Source organism: Ceratosolen solmsi, unplaced genomic scaffold (genome assembly GCF_000503995.2).
Source record: "Ceratosolen solmsi marchali unplaced genomic scaffold, CerSol_1.0 scaffold27, whole genome shotgun sequence".
Classification (NCBI taxonomy): Eukaryota; Metazoa; Arthropoda; class Insecta; order Hymenoptera; family Agaonidae; genus Ceratosolen; species Ceratosolen solmsi.
This window is the reverse complement of record NW_011948426.1, coordinates 3,988,549-4,001,986: the sequence shown is the minus strand read 5'-3', so window position 1 is coordinate 4,001,986 and position 13,438 is coordinate 3,988,549. Positions and strand designations below refer to the sequence as shown.

The following is a 13,438-nucleotide window of genomic DNA, read 5'->3' as shown; positions in this document are numbered from 1 at the left end:
CTAGCCCCCCCCCGCCCCGCCCCCCTCCTGCGCCCCCTCCCCCGCCCCCTCCCCCCTCCCCGAAGAGCCCGTCACGCTCCTGCCCGAAGCCCTCGACCGTTTCGCATGTACGCGTACGGCCATTAACGCATCGCTCTTGAGGACGCGACTCGAAAAGCAAACGATTGTATATGTGCTCGGCCGGCCTATTGGCCTGACGACCGGGCCGTTATATTCAAAAGGAAAGAGGTTGGAGGAGGAGAGGCCTCTCTTTCCCGAGTGTGGGTGAGGCCGAACTTTTTGCCCGCGCCGCCATAGTATGCGTATCGTATCTTTGTTCTCCTCCCTGTTTTCATTTTATGATTTCATTCCACGTCCTCGTGATTCATACGTTTTGCATGAACGTTGATTTTAAAAATGTCGTGTATGCCTCACCCCCACCATCCCCTTCCACTATCGCCCACCCCGCCACTTATTACATACCAATTGTATTTACGAATGCTTAAGTGTATGTCCCTTTAAATGCTAATCGTCATGCTAATTCAATACATCAACATTTTCACTACTGAACACATTTTTCATTTACATTACTGCGCGTCCTATCGACACACTTAGGAGCCCTAAATAGGCTATCGGTGCCTCTTGCGCTCGCGAGATTAATCAATCGGGCAAAGCACGAAGCAACATGCATTTGAAGCCGGAGAAAATGATAAAAGAAATTGCTGTCGATAGAGCAGCGAGATTATCGATTTCCGAGCGATCGAGGCCCCAAGTCGAGATCGAGGAAGTAGATAGGCAACCTGATCACCGGGCTCGATTCCGTTGACGATTTTCCGATAAAGTGGCGAGAACCTCTTTGGATCGAGTCGCCTCATCGTGGGGGGCACTTGCTTCAGCCATGCTTTCTCTCCCTCCACGAGGACGATCGACGGTGCGAAAGCTCGGGTGAGCCTCGTGATCACGTCGACGAGCCTGTTCTGGCTCTTCTTGGACTTGTACCGACCCTTGTGCTTCTCAGGCGTGAGATCGAAGACCGTCGCCTGCCGAGCGTATAAAAATCGTTACTTCCCATTGTAGCTCCCGGGGCGCTTAACGGACCAGAAAATTACGCCAATCGCCTACTCCCGCCGTGGGGCAGGCGACCGTTTATCTTTTCGGTCTCTTCCAAATACAGAGGGCGTGGGCGATGGGATCGGGAGTTTGGCCGGGCGGGGGGAGGACGAGATTACCTTGAGCTCGTTGCAGATGGCATGGGCAATGAAGAGCTGACCGGATCCTGGTGGCCCGCAGATGCACACCGAACGTACCAAGGGTGCAAGCTGGTGCACGGATTTGGAGCCGAGCGGCAGTACGCAATAGTCCATCACTGCGTGCTTGATATCCCCGAGATGTATGTCGTTGTAGTTCTGGAAGTTGTAGGTTGGGACACCTGGCCAGTCGCTTAGTCTGCGTTCCGGGCAGTTCCGGATCACTTGGGCTCGCATGAGCTCGATCGCGAGATCGTCATCCGATTTATCCGGCAGGATATCCCGGACAGGGATATCCGTGTTGTTTACCTCTTCGACGGCTGATCAATTCGAACGATAATTTACATGGACGTTTATTGATCTTCCGACGATCGATCATCGATCATCGGCGCCTCTCGTCTTACTCGATTAATCGATGACTTTATTACGCAGCCGAATATTTATTAATAATATGATACTTATTCCAGAGATAATCTAGCGACTCTCCCGTGCTTATTTATTAATACCGATACTTTTTTTCACAATCATTATGAACAATTATTCGTAGACATTTCTCTTTTCGTTTAAACATTTTAAATACTTTGTTTAATTTATCTTTTAAAAGTTTCATTTATAAAATGCCGATTTAAAGGTAATATTATATTTAATGGCAGTCTTTTTAATTAAAGCAAATCAAAGAGAAAAAAAAAATAATCAATAAATAAATAAAACATAAAACTATACAAAAATGTCGAACGTCAAACAGTCAATCTAATGAATTGACAGATTAACATTGTATTAAACGAGTACAGTCTCCAATTTGAAAAAATGCAACAGAGAAATTATATATATATATATATATATATTATACATTAAAAATTATTGTACTTTAATAATACTTTATATCATAATACATGTGTATAGTAATAACGAGTATTATAATGTAGATGATAGTAAAATAACACTTACCGTCGAATTCCTGCGGTTTGGGTAACTGAAAATGATCGTCGGCCAGCTGATGGTCTGTCATGAGTGCTACATTCAAGTCTTCTAACTCGACTCTCATTGATTCATCGGCAATTTCACGCATTTCCAACTGTAAGTCGTAGCATATATCCTCGAAAATAAAGTCTTCGAACAAGGGAATAGTAGGATCTAATATTTGTATTTCACGAGGATTCCATTTAATCAGAAATTCCTTGTTGATTTCCATCAAGCTGGATATAACCTTCGATTCCCGCATTACCCAGCCTTCTGTTTCGATGTTTTTAGTTGCAACTTCATTTTCTTCATTCGATTCCGGAATATTTGATTTTTTTACTTCAGGTCTTACAGAGGATAAATACTCGGTAGGGGTGCGACATTGACCAGTTGCTATTAGAATCGAGCCACCAACCGCAGCTGGAGGTATATAATCGAAGAAGCCCACTTTCTCGTACCATTCGAAGAGCCAAGCGCGAATTTCTTCACGAATATCATCAACGAAGCTTGGGCCACGGTTTTCCAAAAACTATTTTACAAAAAAAAATTAACCAATCATATTAACATTGTCTTTGAAACAATATAAACGTGTTTGTCTTTGCTTTATTTTCTAATGTATGAAAATCTCATTTTTTGAAAAAATAACATTACGTTGACAATATGAACGTGACAATAATACGATATGTGTTATTATGAATTATTAATATAATCGTCTCTTGTAGACAGAGAGGTCGTAATTAAGTTGAACTAATTTTTTTTCAATTCAAGCAGTAGTATATGCGGCTATAATATTAAAACAAGTAGCATTAGTGTCAACGAACTTTTTCTTCTTCGGCAAATATTAGGTCCTTAAGTTTTCGCAAGGCCGCAGCTTGCCTATCTGATTTTTCCTTAACAATCTCATCGAGGCGTTTAAGGATATTGCGGGTACCTCCACTTGGAATTGTCATGCGCATTAATTCCTGAATTTTACGATTTCTTTGTTGTAATTGTCGCCGCACCGAAAATCCTCTCCATATTTTTTGTATTTTAATAGCAGCTTCGATTTCTAAGTTTTCATTGATATTCGTTTGATCAAATTGGTTGGCATCCAGTCTTTTTCTCAAGCGTATCTGATATAAGGCTGCAAACAAGAACAAAAAAAAAACAAAAACAAAAAAAAAAATGGTTTCCCCTTATTAAACTAATTATAAATTGCCAGTAAAAATAACATCATTAATATTAATTATGTTAAAATGGTGTTTGAATGTATGACTTTATACACTCGGAGGTAATAAATAAACATTATAATAAACGGCATTAATCAGAATTGCCAGAATTTTCTTAAAACTGTTCGCGTGTTTACGTATATTTAAGAGCATTAAACACTTAACAAGTATACGAAGCGAAAAATTCTATTTTTCGTTAAATAGAAGCTATTGATGGATCACATCTAATACAATAATATAACACACTTATTTTACATAATAATATGCAAATGCTTCTCAGCAAAACTTGTTTTCACGTAAATTACGGCCTATCCGTTCCATAAATTCAATGAATTTGTTTGGTTACACGTATAACGACGATACATGTTGCTAGTAAGAATAAGAAAGCGACGGGGGGTGAGTGGGTGGGTGGGTTGGTTGGTTGGTGACGATGGTAAACGAGGGAGAGGGAAGAGATAGCAAGATAGAGATGGATAAATAGATGGGTATGGAGAGCGCGCGCGCGTGTGTGTGCGTGTGAGCGCGCGCGTGAGAGAGGGGGAGAGCAACATAAATTTTTCCGAAACGGCTCGCCGGAAGTCAGAGGTATTTTTCACTCGATTCGAATGCCGCCGCAGCGGCAGCCGTCGGATGCGAGTGTGTCGGCATGCATAACCGCCTAAATGCGAGGGACTATATGAGATCCGGTTTTGCCTTCCCGTGTAATTCGATTGCTCGAAGTGCGACGTAGGCGCCCACGCAGATAACGGTCGACTTTAACCTGGCCGATCTCCTCGACTTTTCAATTCATCTTAGCTCGTTTCTAAAATTCTCTTCCCCCCCCCCCCTCTCTCACGTGCTCTATCACTCGCTCTCTCGCTCTCTCACTCTCTCACTCTCTCTCTCTCTCTTCCTCTCTCTACCGCTCAAGCGCGCTCAAGCCCGCGAATTAATGGTTCGAATTTTTTGCTTTTCTACCAATGATCGACTGTTGCCACATCGATGTCTCGCACCTCAATTCAAAACCATAAATCCACGAGGCACCCATTGACATATGACCATCCGTGTGAATAATAAATATAATCGTTTCGGTGCGACTTAACACTTAATATTTCCGCAGAGCGTAAAAAAATAAGAATAAAAAAAAATAAAAAGAAAGATTAAAAGCTTGTGACTCGAGCGATGTTGAAATTTAAAACGGAATTATTATCAGATAATTGTTGTATTTTTAATTTCTTTCTATTTTTTTTTTTTTTTTTTTTTTTTACACTTTCTATAATAAAAGTTACTTCAATTTCCAAACAGGTAAAAATAGCTTTACAAATATACAACAGCTTTTACGAATAAATTAAAACTAGTGAATGGACAAATATTAATTTAACTTGACAGCAATTTAAATAATATATTTTACTGATCACAATAGTTTAAATATAATTACACAAATTTATTGTTTCACTATCTGATTTTTTTTTTTTCTTTTTTCTTTTTTGGTACATTGACAGAATTCAAACACTTGTTTGCACTGATAATCAAGAAATAAAGAAATAATTTCGGCAATATATTTATTCACTTTGTTAATAAAAATTTATGATATTTTAATTGTTAAATTTACTCTTACAGAGCTTATTATTTTATGCTTATTATTATTATTATTATCATTATTTTTATTATTATTATTATTATTATTATTATTATTATTATTATTATTATTATTATTATTATTATCGTTTATATATGATGAAACTTTAAATATAGGATAATACATAATTGTATTGAATATTGAAGGAGAACAATTAGTGATAGGGATAAAATATTTTAAGATTATTTCATTTGTAACAATAACATTAGCGTGACTGCACATGAATAGAAAATATTATTTTAAAATATAAAAAAGCAAAAAATTACTTTTATAGCATTAATTTATAGGACACTGGTTTATAAATAATATTTTTTAAATTTCCGAAAAATCTTTATGGATGAAGGACTAATTATATTTAATATTAAGTAATTAAATATTCCATTATGAATATTAATTTTTAATCTAAATTATTTATATATATATATATATATATATATATATTTTTTTTTTTTTTTGTAATACAATATTTGTAATACAATAAATCGAAGAATGAAATATTAAGTACTTGGATTGAAAACTGTATGTACGTTTTCAATAATCAATAAGCTCATTACTTTATTTGAATTTCAAGTTGATTTGTAATAAAGTTTCAAGAAATATGGTAATTAAAAGTAAGGATGAACTGAATACCATTTGCGGCATTTCGTCTACCAACTCTCGAGCGTTCGTTACTTTGAATTAACAAAACCGCATCATTAAATGCTTCGCGTTCGGCTTCTTGCATCTCTATTTCCGGTGGTTTTTTAACTGTGAGTACCGTCGACATTACTTTAGATTTCTCTTTTTCCTCTTCTGTCGACTGGGATGATTGCAAGTCGTCCATTCCACTCAAATTCGATTCAAAGGATGTACTTTCCATGTCGTCCGTTTCAACTAGCAACGAATTTAAGTAAAAGTTTAATTTATATGCTAAAGGCTTACTAACGCAGCTACATAATTACACGCGTTACGCTCAACTATCCTATTAAATTATTCAATATCATTATGACAATAGCGAGTGATGAGTGAAAATTCAATAAGCCAAACAGTTATTGAGAATGGAATTTAATGTAATATTGTAAAATGTAATAATTGTAAAATAGTGAATATCCTTCTACTCGCTGTATTCGATATTTCTCTAATTTCTAACGTATAATTATTTTGATATTATTTTAACATTAAAAATACATTGTTCGCAGTTTCAGGACCTTAACGAACATTAGAATAATTTATAAATTAATCGTATCATCAACAAATTTTAGAAATGTAATTTTTATTTTCATAGAAATAAAAAATTAAGTAAAAATTAAGTTGCGAAGCTAATTTAGTCGGTAGTTTTTCGAGTAAAATGACAATGATATCGCCCGCGGATACTAAACAACTTAATAATAACAACAACATTAATTTATTTACCAATATCTGTTTTTGCGAGATAATTCTCGAAGAGTTTCTTTCGTCGCTCCGATTCGGCCATCCTAATCGAGAGATTATATATCGGGGCCGTAAGGTCCACATCATCGATCGTCCAATGGAGGTGTAGCAAGATGTCGATGGGCCAGCTAATCATGTTCATCAAAAATGAAAAAATTTTACTTGTAAATGAGTGCCTGGTCGAGTGTATAAATATTGCGAACTTTAACATAAAATTAATTTAAAATGTTTTTACTCAAATTCAAGGTGGATTTGTATTTCACTGGAGCGGTAGTATTTTTTTTTTTTTTTATTCTTTCATTTTTGTTCATTTTTGATTGATGAAAATGTGCTAATGAGACTCTTACTTACGGGTAGTCGGCGAAGGTGAAGTCGACCATTTCTTGTCGTATTTCTAACATACGAATTATTGAATAATCAAGCATTTTTTGGATGAATTGTCGTATTTGCGGATGAACAATGTTATCATGGCAAACGGTTAAGCGTTGGACTATTTTCCGATAACTGCAAATAATATTACGTTATTCAGCTAATATCATACAATATATTATGAGATAATATTTCCTCTAAAAGCAATGCACCGAAAATATAATTCAAGAATATAATTTGTGGCAGCATTTCTATCCTCTATTGGTGGCTCATTTACGAAAGTTTGGTCGTATTCGATTAATTTTTCCAAATCCCTTTGCGCAAGGAACCATAATTTTGAATAATATATGTGATCCATTAAAATGTTAAGTGATTAAATTTGTGCAATAATTTTTTGAACTTTCATTTTTTACGGTTATATTTATTCCGACTTTTGCAATATTACGTTACTAACCTACTACCACAATTTATTAGGCACTGTAAAGAAACAAGCCCATATCGATTTAATCTTCTATAAACAATCACCAATTTCATGACATTAATATTTATAACATAAATTTTTTATTTTAATAATTAATTGCCATAAGTTGAAACGGCAAAAATCACATTTTCACTTTCATTCGTGAATTCGTTTCGGCTTTCCTTCAATGAAGGTTATAATCGGGGAAGATACGGTCAATAGAAAAAGGCTATAAAAACGTAAAGTTATTATAGTATTAGAATTTATTTGCAGAATAATATGAAAATTTTTTATTTTGAAAATTTTTAAATGCCAACTGGTATATTTTTCATTCATTTGTCAAACGCCATAAATAATATTTGAAAAATGCCATTGTCTATTCGATCTATTTTTCGTTACGAAAAAGTAACTTTAAAAACCATTCCACTTAAATATCTATCAAACACTTGAGATTGTTTTTGCTTAGAGTTACGCGTGCGTGTGTGTGTCAGTGTGCGCGCGCTCGCGCATGTAGAATTGTATATAAGGGATTACCTCTATTTCTAATACAAAATATTATTGCTGCGGTATATTAAAATGCTTTTTCCGTTTACCGTCTCCATCAATATATCACTCTTTTACCTTCAAATATTACCACGATTTTACGTTTCAAAATATTTTTAATATATATTTTTAAGTAAAAACACTTTTCATCTTTCACACGCCTTTTAATCCTTAATGATATGCGCATTTAACCACATTGATATGCGTGATTTATACATTTCTGACATATTTTTTTATTTTCTTATGGTATATGACATAAAATTTACAAGTATAATGTTAATAAAATTTAAGACTATCAATAACAAAAAGTCGCGATTAACAGCAATTATATTTTAAGAAATATTGACATGCAAGTATATAGAAATACAACATTGAAATGAAATCTTAATGAAATAAAATGTAGTTTGCATAATCAGGATAATTTAAAAGAACATTTGAAGTGATTATTCAATATATAATTTTAATATAAAATGCACCATGAATTTTAATTAATAGCATATTAGTTAAAGAGAGAGAGAGAGAGAGAGAGAATAAAAAAATGCTTATAAATAGTCATATTAGTCTACAAGTAGACAAATATTGTTTTTCAATAATACAAAGCTAATGAATGTTATTTGATACGTCTGGAAACAAAAGAACCAAAAACAAATAAAAAAATAAAATCAAACTATAACGGCCGAAAGCATATTTTACCTTTCAATTGATTAGTGTGCGAATTGATTCCAAGGAGTTTTTATACAATCTACCACCATCGTCGGTAAAGAAAGCGCAATTATTTTTTAAAATGATTTTTCATTCCCAAGAGGCGCGGCTCGTTAAAAAAATGGCAATTACAACAGCCTTATCGCAGGATATAAGGGGACCCCAGTGAAACATTCGAGATCTCCTCTTTGTTATCTACGTAAACTGATAATGTATACATATGTTTTCAGAATGCCGGATACGTTTCAAAGCTTTCTCGCAGTGGCAATAATAATCATGGTGTCTTCGCTTGGCGCTACGCTAAGTTATTCCACAATGACGACGCCGGCGGCGCAGGCGGCATCGGCAATTACAATGGCAAATTCGACGCCGACGACAATGGCAATGACGGGCACAACAGCGGCATCGACCAGCGCTCCGAGCATCCCTGCCATTAACGAGAATGCAACGTCTACCAAAGAAACGCCGAAAATAATGAGCGACATTGTGTGGGAGTGCCCGAGCATAACGGGCGTCGGTATCGAATGCTCCTGCGACTTCCCCCACACGCTCAGATGCATCGGGGACAGAACGTCCTTACAGGTAATACGCGGTATTATTATTGTCTCAAAGAATAAAGACAAGACGGTACTGAGTTTTTCTTTGACTCGACAGACGATAAGCCGCCACCTGCGTCACAGTCGGCCGGGCATGATATCCCTGCTGGACGTGACCGTCTCCGGGATTTCAACGCTTCCGGCGAACTTCCTCGAGGACGTCGCGCTCCACGGGCTCGTCGTCTCCACGGGTGAGTTGCGCCGCGTCAACGAGAACGCATTCACTGCCCTGGCCCGGCCTCTCCAAGCCCTCGGACTACCCAACAACCTCCTCGACGGCGTCCCGACCGTCGCCCTCGCCAGACTTATAGGCCTCGAGAGGCTCGACCTCACTCACAACAAGCTCAAAACGCTCGAGGCCACTTCCTTTCAGGTATCGTTATACGCGAATTACGAGAATTACGAATCGTCTTTTAAAACTGGGCCCAACTTCCGAATGGATTGAATTAGGAATTTCACTTACGCGATTATTTTATCGCGGAACTTACGATCGATCGCTTTACGATTTTACGCCCCTCGTCAACAACTCGATCGACCATCCATAATCGCACTTAATAGAGTCCGGATTATGGTGAGGTGATACAATCAATACTATGCTATTAATACGATGACGATTGCAGGGATTGAGCAACGTGACGTATTTGGACCTTTCGGACAACCTCCTCTCCCAACTGTCACCACAAGCTTTTGCCTCCCTCCCGAGTCTGCGATCTCTGAAGATGCACGGCAATCGTCTCAGCGTGTCAGCTCTCTCGGCCCTCCGCGGCCTAAGAAATTTGGAGGAGCTCGACCTTTCTGCGAATTTGCTGAGCGGACCGCTGGGCCCGAGTCTCCTGCCGGCGATGCCGAGGCTCCGCTACCTGACCGTCGCCGAAAACGAGCTAAAAAACGTTCAACAAGGCGCCTTAATGGGATTGAAAAACTTGACGTCGCTCAGCTTAACTCACAACCAGGTATGCATTGCGCCGATATCCTATGCTATTGCTGCTCCCTTGTTTGGTTACTCATTTTCTTATTTTATTTCGTCGTTTGGAAGGGTAGGCTTGTATTGGCCCAAGTGTCGGCACTTAAATTATCCTGACGTTTCAATTTTACGACCTCGGCAATTAGCGAGCATTATTCGTTTTTTGGTTTTCTGTTTTTATCGCTTTTGCTTGTGTTTTTGTTTTCTTCATCTTCTTCTTCTTCTTCTTCTTCTTCTTCTTCTTCTTCAATATTCATTTAACCTCTTAGCTTAATGATACTTTTAATTTGAAAATTGCAAAATCCCCATTTACAGATTAGAAAGTTCGAATGGAGAAAGGCGAGAGCAAGTAGCCAATTAACGCTAACTTAACGATAATATTATAATTGTGCGAGCGTGCGTGTAGTCGTGGCAGTGAGGGGGGGGGGGATTAACGTTTACAGGAGCTGAGTAAGACAAGGTAATTTTATGTATTCGCATCAAGAATCGAATCGAATAAAGGATGAGTTTAATTGAGATTTGGTTTTGACGGTAAATAAGAGCTCCGGTGAAATGGAAGTAAAATTGTTAAAGGCTCCGAGAACGAATGTCTAGCTGACGTGCGCCAACTCAAATAAGTGAAAACCAAACTAATATTAATGATGAATGGAAGATATGCCTGTATTATAAAATAATTATCATTGGCACTGCAGATCGATGTTCTGGAGGATGACGCGTTCAAGTACTTGTCGACCCTGACGCATCTGGACCTCGCCTACAACGGTATCGTCGCGGTCTCGAGCTCCTCCTTGGCCCACCTCGAGAAGTTAAAGATCCTCGACCTGACGCACAACTTTCTACGCTCATTAAATGGCGACCTCGTGGTACCGCTGCGCAGCCTTGAGAATCTACGCCTGGATGACAACGACATCACCATGGTTACTACCGATCTACCCACCTCCAAGTTGAAGCTCAAGAGTCTCTCGCTGGCCGATAATCCCTTCAATTGCGATTGCACCCTCCTCGACTTTGCCAACTGGCTGGCGAACTCCAGCCTCGAGGAGGAGGACAAGCTCTCCGCGGTCTGCGCCACACCGCCTGCTCTTGAAAACGGCATCCTCACCCAAGTCTCGCCCGGGAATTTACTTTGCGGCGATCCGACTCCACCCATCATGACGAGGCTGCCACTCGCGGCTGCGCAACTTACTCTCAACGTGAGTTTTCGAAATCAAAATTTTCTCATTAGCCTTTAGAGCCTCGATCAATGCCGTCGTTAAAGCGGCTTGGTCCACATTATCAACTGACCTTGAAAAATGAATACGTAAATAAAGAGTCGACAATAAGCTTTCGACTATCGAGCACCAATATTTACCAATATTACCGAATCCCTTATTTTTAATGCCCTTTTAATGATAACAGAAATTTTTATTTAACAGGAATTCCATTTTGACGAAACAACGGGGGCGGACATGCTCTGGCACGTGGAGCCATGTACCGAGCGTTACACTTGTGACACGCTCATCGTCTACGAGGCGATCGACGAGAAGGAGGTGCAAATCGCCTCGAGTCCGATACATTGTGACTCGCGATTGATGCGCGATCCTTGCTCCCTGCCGATTAGCTTACCCACGACTCTGATGCTCCAGGCCGGGCACAGGTACCGCTACTGCGTCGTGCTCATGGTACCAAGCGGCTACGACGAGCTCTCCCTCGGGCTTGGCTGTAGCGACATAATCGAGCTCGAAGAGACGCTCCACCTCGTGCCCGAGGACCATCAGCCGAGAACCGAGCCCCAGCCCGAGATATCCACCGTCCACGTCAACGTCTCCAGCGATGGATATCTTCAGGTTTTATACCCCCACCCCAAACCCCTCTCGGTCATTAATATTTAATTAGAGGTCGATCGTAAAGGCTGCTTTAATCGTCGAGCCTACAAGTTCTTTACAATTGCTTAAACAATAAATTGTCGTTAGTATATGCGCGTTTGGCATTCGAATGCAAAGTTGTACAAAATTCATCGGGCACGCTTTATAAATGTATTATTTTGTGTTCGAGGCGAACGTTTAATTTTTAAAATTTCGTTGAAAAGACATTGAAAAGGACAAATACCGTTGAAAGCGCATTATAGCCTTGAATAATCATCGTGTGAGAGGAGCTAACCAAGGTCTCTCTGTCGTTTTTAAAGGTCGAGGTAAGAATGTCCGGACTGTCACTCTCGGACTGCAAGCTCGACTTGGACGTCCTGGCAGCCGAATCCGGCGAGGTGCAGCGCAAAATATTGAACTGCAGCTCCGGGGCGACGACGCTATCGGGTCTGGTGCCAGGTAGATATCGAGTCTGTGCGAGCGTCAACGAAGCCGTGGAGGAGGAGGAGGAGGAGGAGGAGAAGGAGGAGGAGGAGCAAAGCGAAAAGCTGCGGGAGAGCAAAGCGAGGTGCGTCGAGGTGCAGAGCTTCCGACAGAGCAACGAGGTATTGTTACTGCTGCTTGCAGCGGTGCTCTGCGTCCTCGTCATCGTCGGTTTCATGGTGGGTAGGAACCTGCTCAGGAAGACGAAGAAGGAGCCCATGCCACCTCAGTGCTTCATGCCCGCGCAGGAGGTTGAGATCACTCATAAGGCGCATTATATAAAGCTCCTTGCGACCACCAAAGTCTGAGGAAATTATTAATTTGTACTTCGTCTTTATTCTAATAAGATTATTGCGAGGCTACGCAATAGCGTCATAAGCGAGCTTAAAAAAATTTATCTCCTTTCAACTCCCCTCTTTCTTACGACTGGCTTTCTAATAGAAATACTCCTTCCTTCAATTTCCCGAATGAGCTCGTATTTTCAATTAACAATCTTATGCCGATTGTGCGTGAAAATTTATCATTGGAAGAACTGAAGTGGGATATATTTCATTAAAGAGTAATTAAATGTGGCTTTATGCAGCTACATTGCACGAGTATGTAAACTAGTTCAGTTATGATATTACAAAGAAATTACATGAAATTTCCATTGTACGCGTACATTCGACGAGAATGATTATCTTGTTAAAATTTATAAAACAAGCCTTCTTTAAAAAAAAAATTGTTACAAAAAGAATTATTTATTTTTATTTAATTTGGTAAAATTTATATATATATATATATTCTCTCTCTCTCTCTCTCTCTCTCTCTCTCTCTGTCATAAATATACCTATATCAGAGAGTATAATTCATTATTGTAAATACCGTACGGGACGACAAACTATTTGTTATAAGAAAATATAAGAATTAATACATTAAAAAAAAAAAAAGTTTGTGTTCTATGTATTTAAAAGACAATTTTTTTTTGTTTGCTATTAATAATAAATATTAATTGTGTAAATCAACGAATTTTTATTCCAACAATTTGTGTGTTAAAAAATACTGATAGGAAGAAC

The 13,438-nt window shown here is 38.7% G+C and overlaps 2 protein-coding genes across 2 annotated transcripts in view; one reads left to right on the top strand and one right to left on the bottom strand.

The window, feature by feature from the left end:
- LOC105363341 (IQ and AAA domain-containing protein 1-like) overlaps positions 1-7,230 on the bottom strand; it is a 7,940-nt gene extending 710 nt beyond the window's left edge. Inside the window, exons 1-8 of the mRNA XM_011501009.1 lie at positions 7,004-7,230; positions 6,774-6,926; positions 6,405-6,550; positions 5,643-5,885; positions 3,008-3,309; positions 2,175-2,715; positions 1,209-1,546; positions 780-1,019 (exon numbers count right to left, since the gene is read on the bottom strand). Of these exons, the coding sequence (XP_011499311.1) occupies positions 780-1,019; positions 1,209-1,546; positions 2,175-2,715; positions 3,008-3,309; positions 5,643-5,885; positions 6,405-6,550; positions 6,774-6,926; positions 7,004-7,149 (2,109 nt within the window). The 5' untranslated portion in view covers positions 7,150-7,230. The remainder of the gene's footprint in view (positions 1-779; positions 1,020-1,208; positions 1,547-2,174; positions 2,716-3,007; positions 3,310-5,642; positions 5,886-6,404; positions 6,551-6,773; positions 6,927-7,003) is intronic.
- Positions 1-13,085, top strand: part of Lrt (Leucine-rich tendon-specific protein) — a 15,695-nt gene extending 2,610 nt beyond the window's left edge. The window contains exons 2-7 of the mRNA XM_011500811.1: positions 8,727-9,078; positions 9,151-9,465; positions 9,713-10,045; positions 10,749-11,249; positions 11,472-11,882; positions 12,221-13,085. Coding sequence (XP_011499113.1) covers positions 8,728-9,078; positions 9,151-9,465; positions 9,713-10,045; positions 10,749-11,249; positions 11,472-11,882; positions 12,221-12,691 — 2,382 coding nt within the window. The 5' untranslated portion in view covers position 8,727 and the 3' untranslated portion in view covers positions 12,692-13,085. The remainder of the gene's footprint in view (positions 1-8,726; positions 9,079-9,150; positions 9,466-9,712; positions 10,046-10,748; positions 11,250-11,471; positions 11,883-12,220) is intronic.
- Positions 13,086-13,438: the final 353 nt, after the last annotated feature.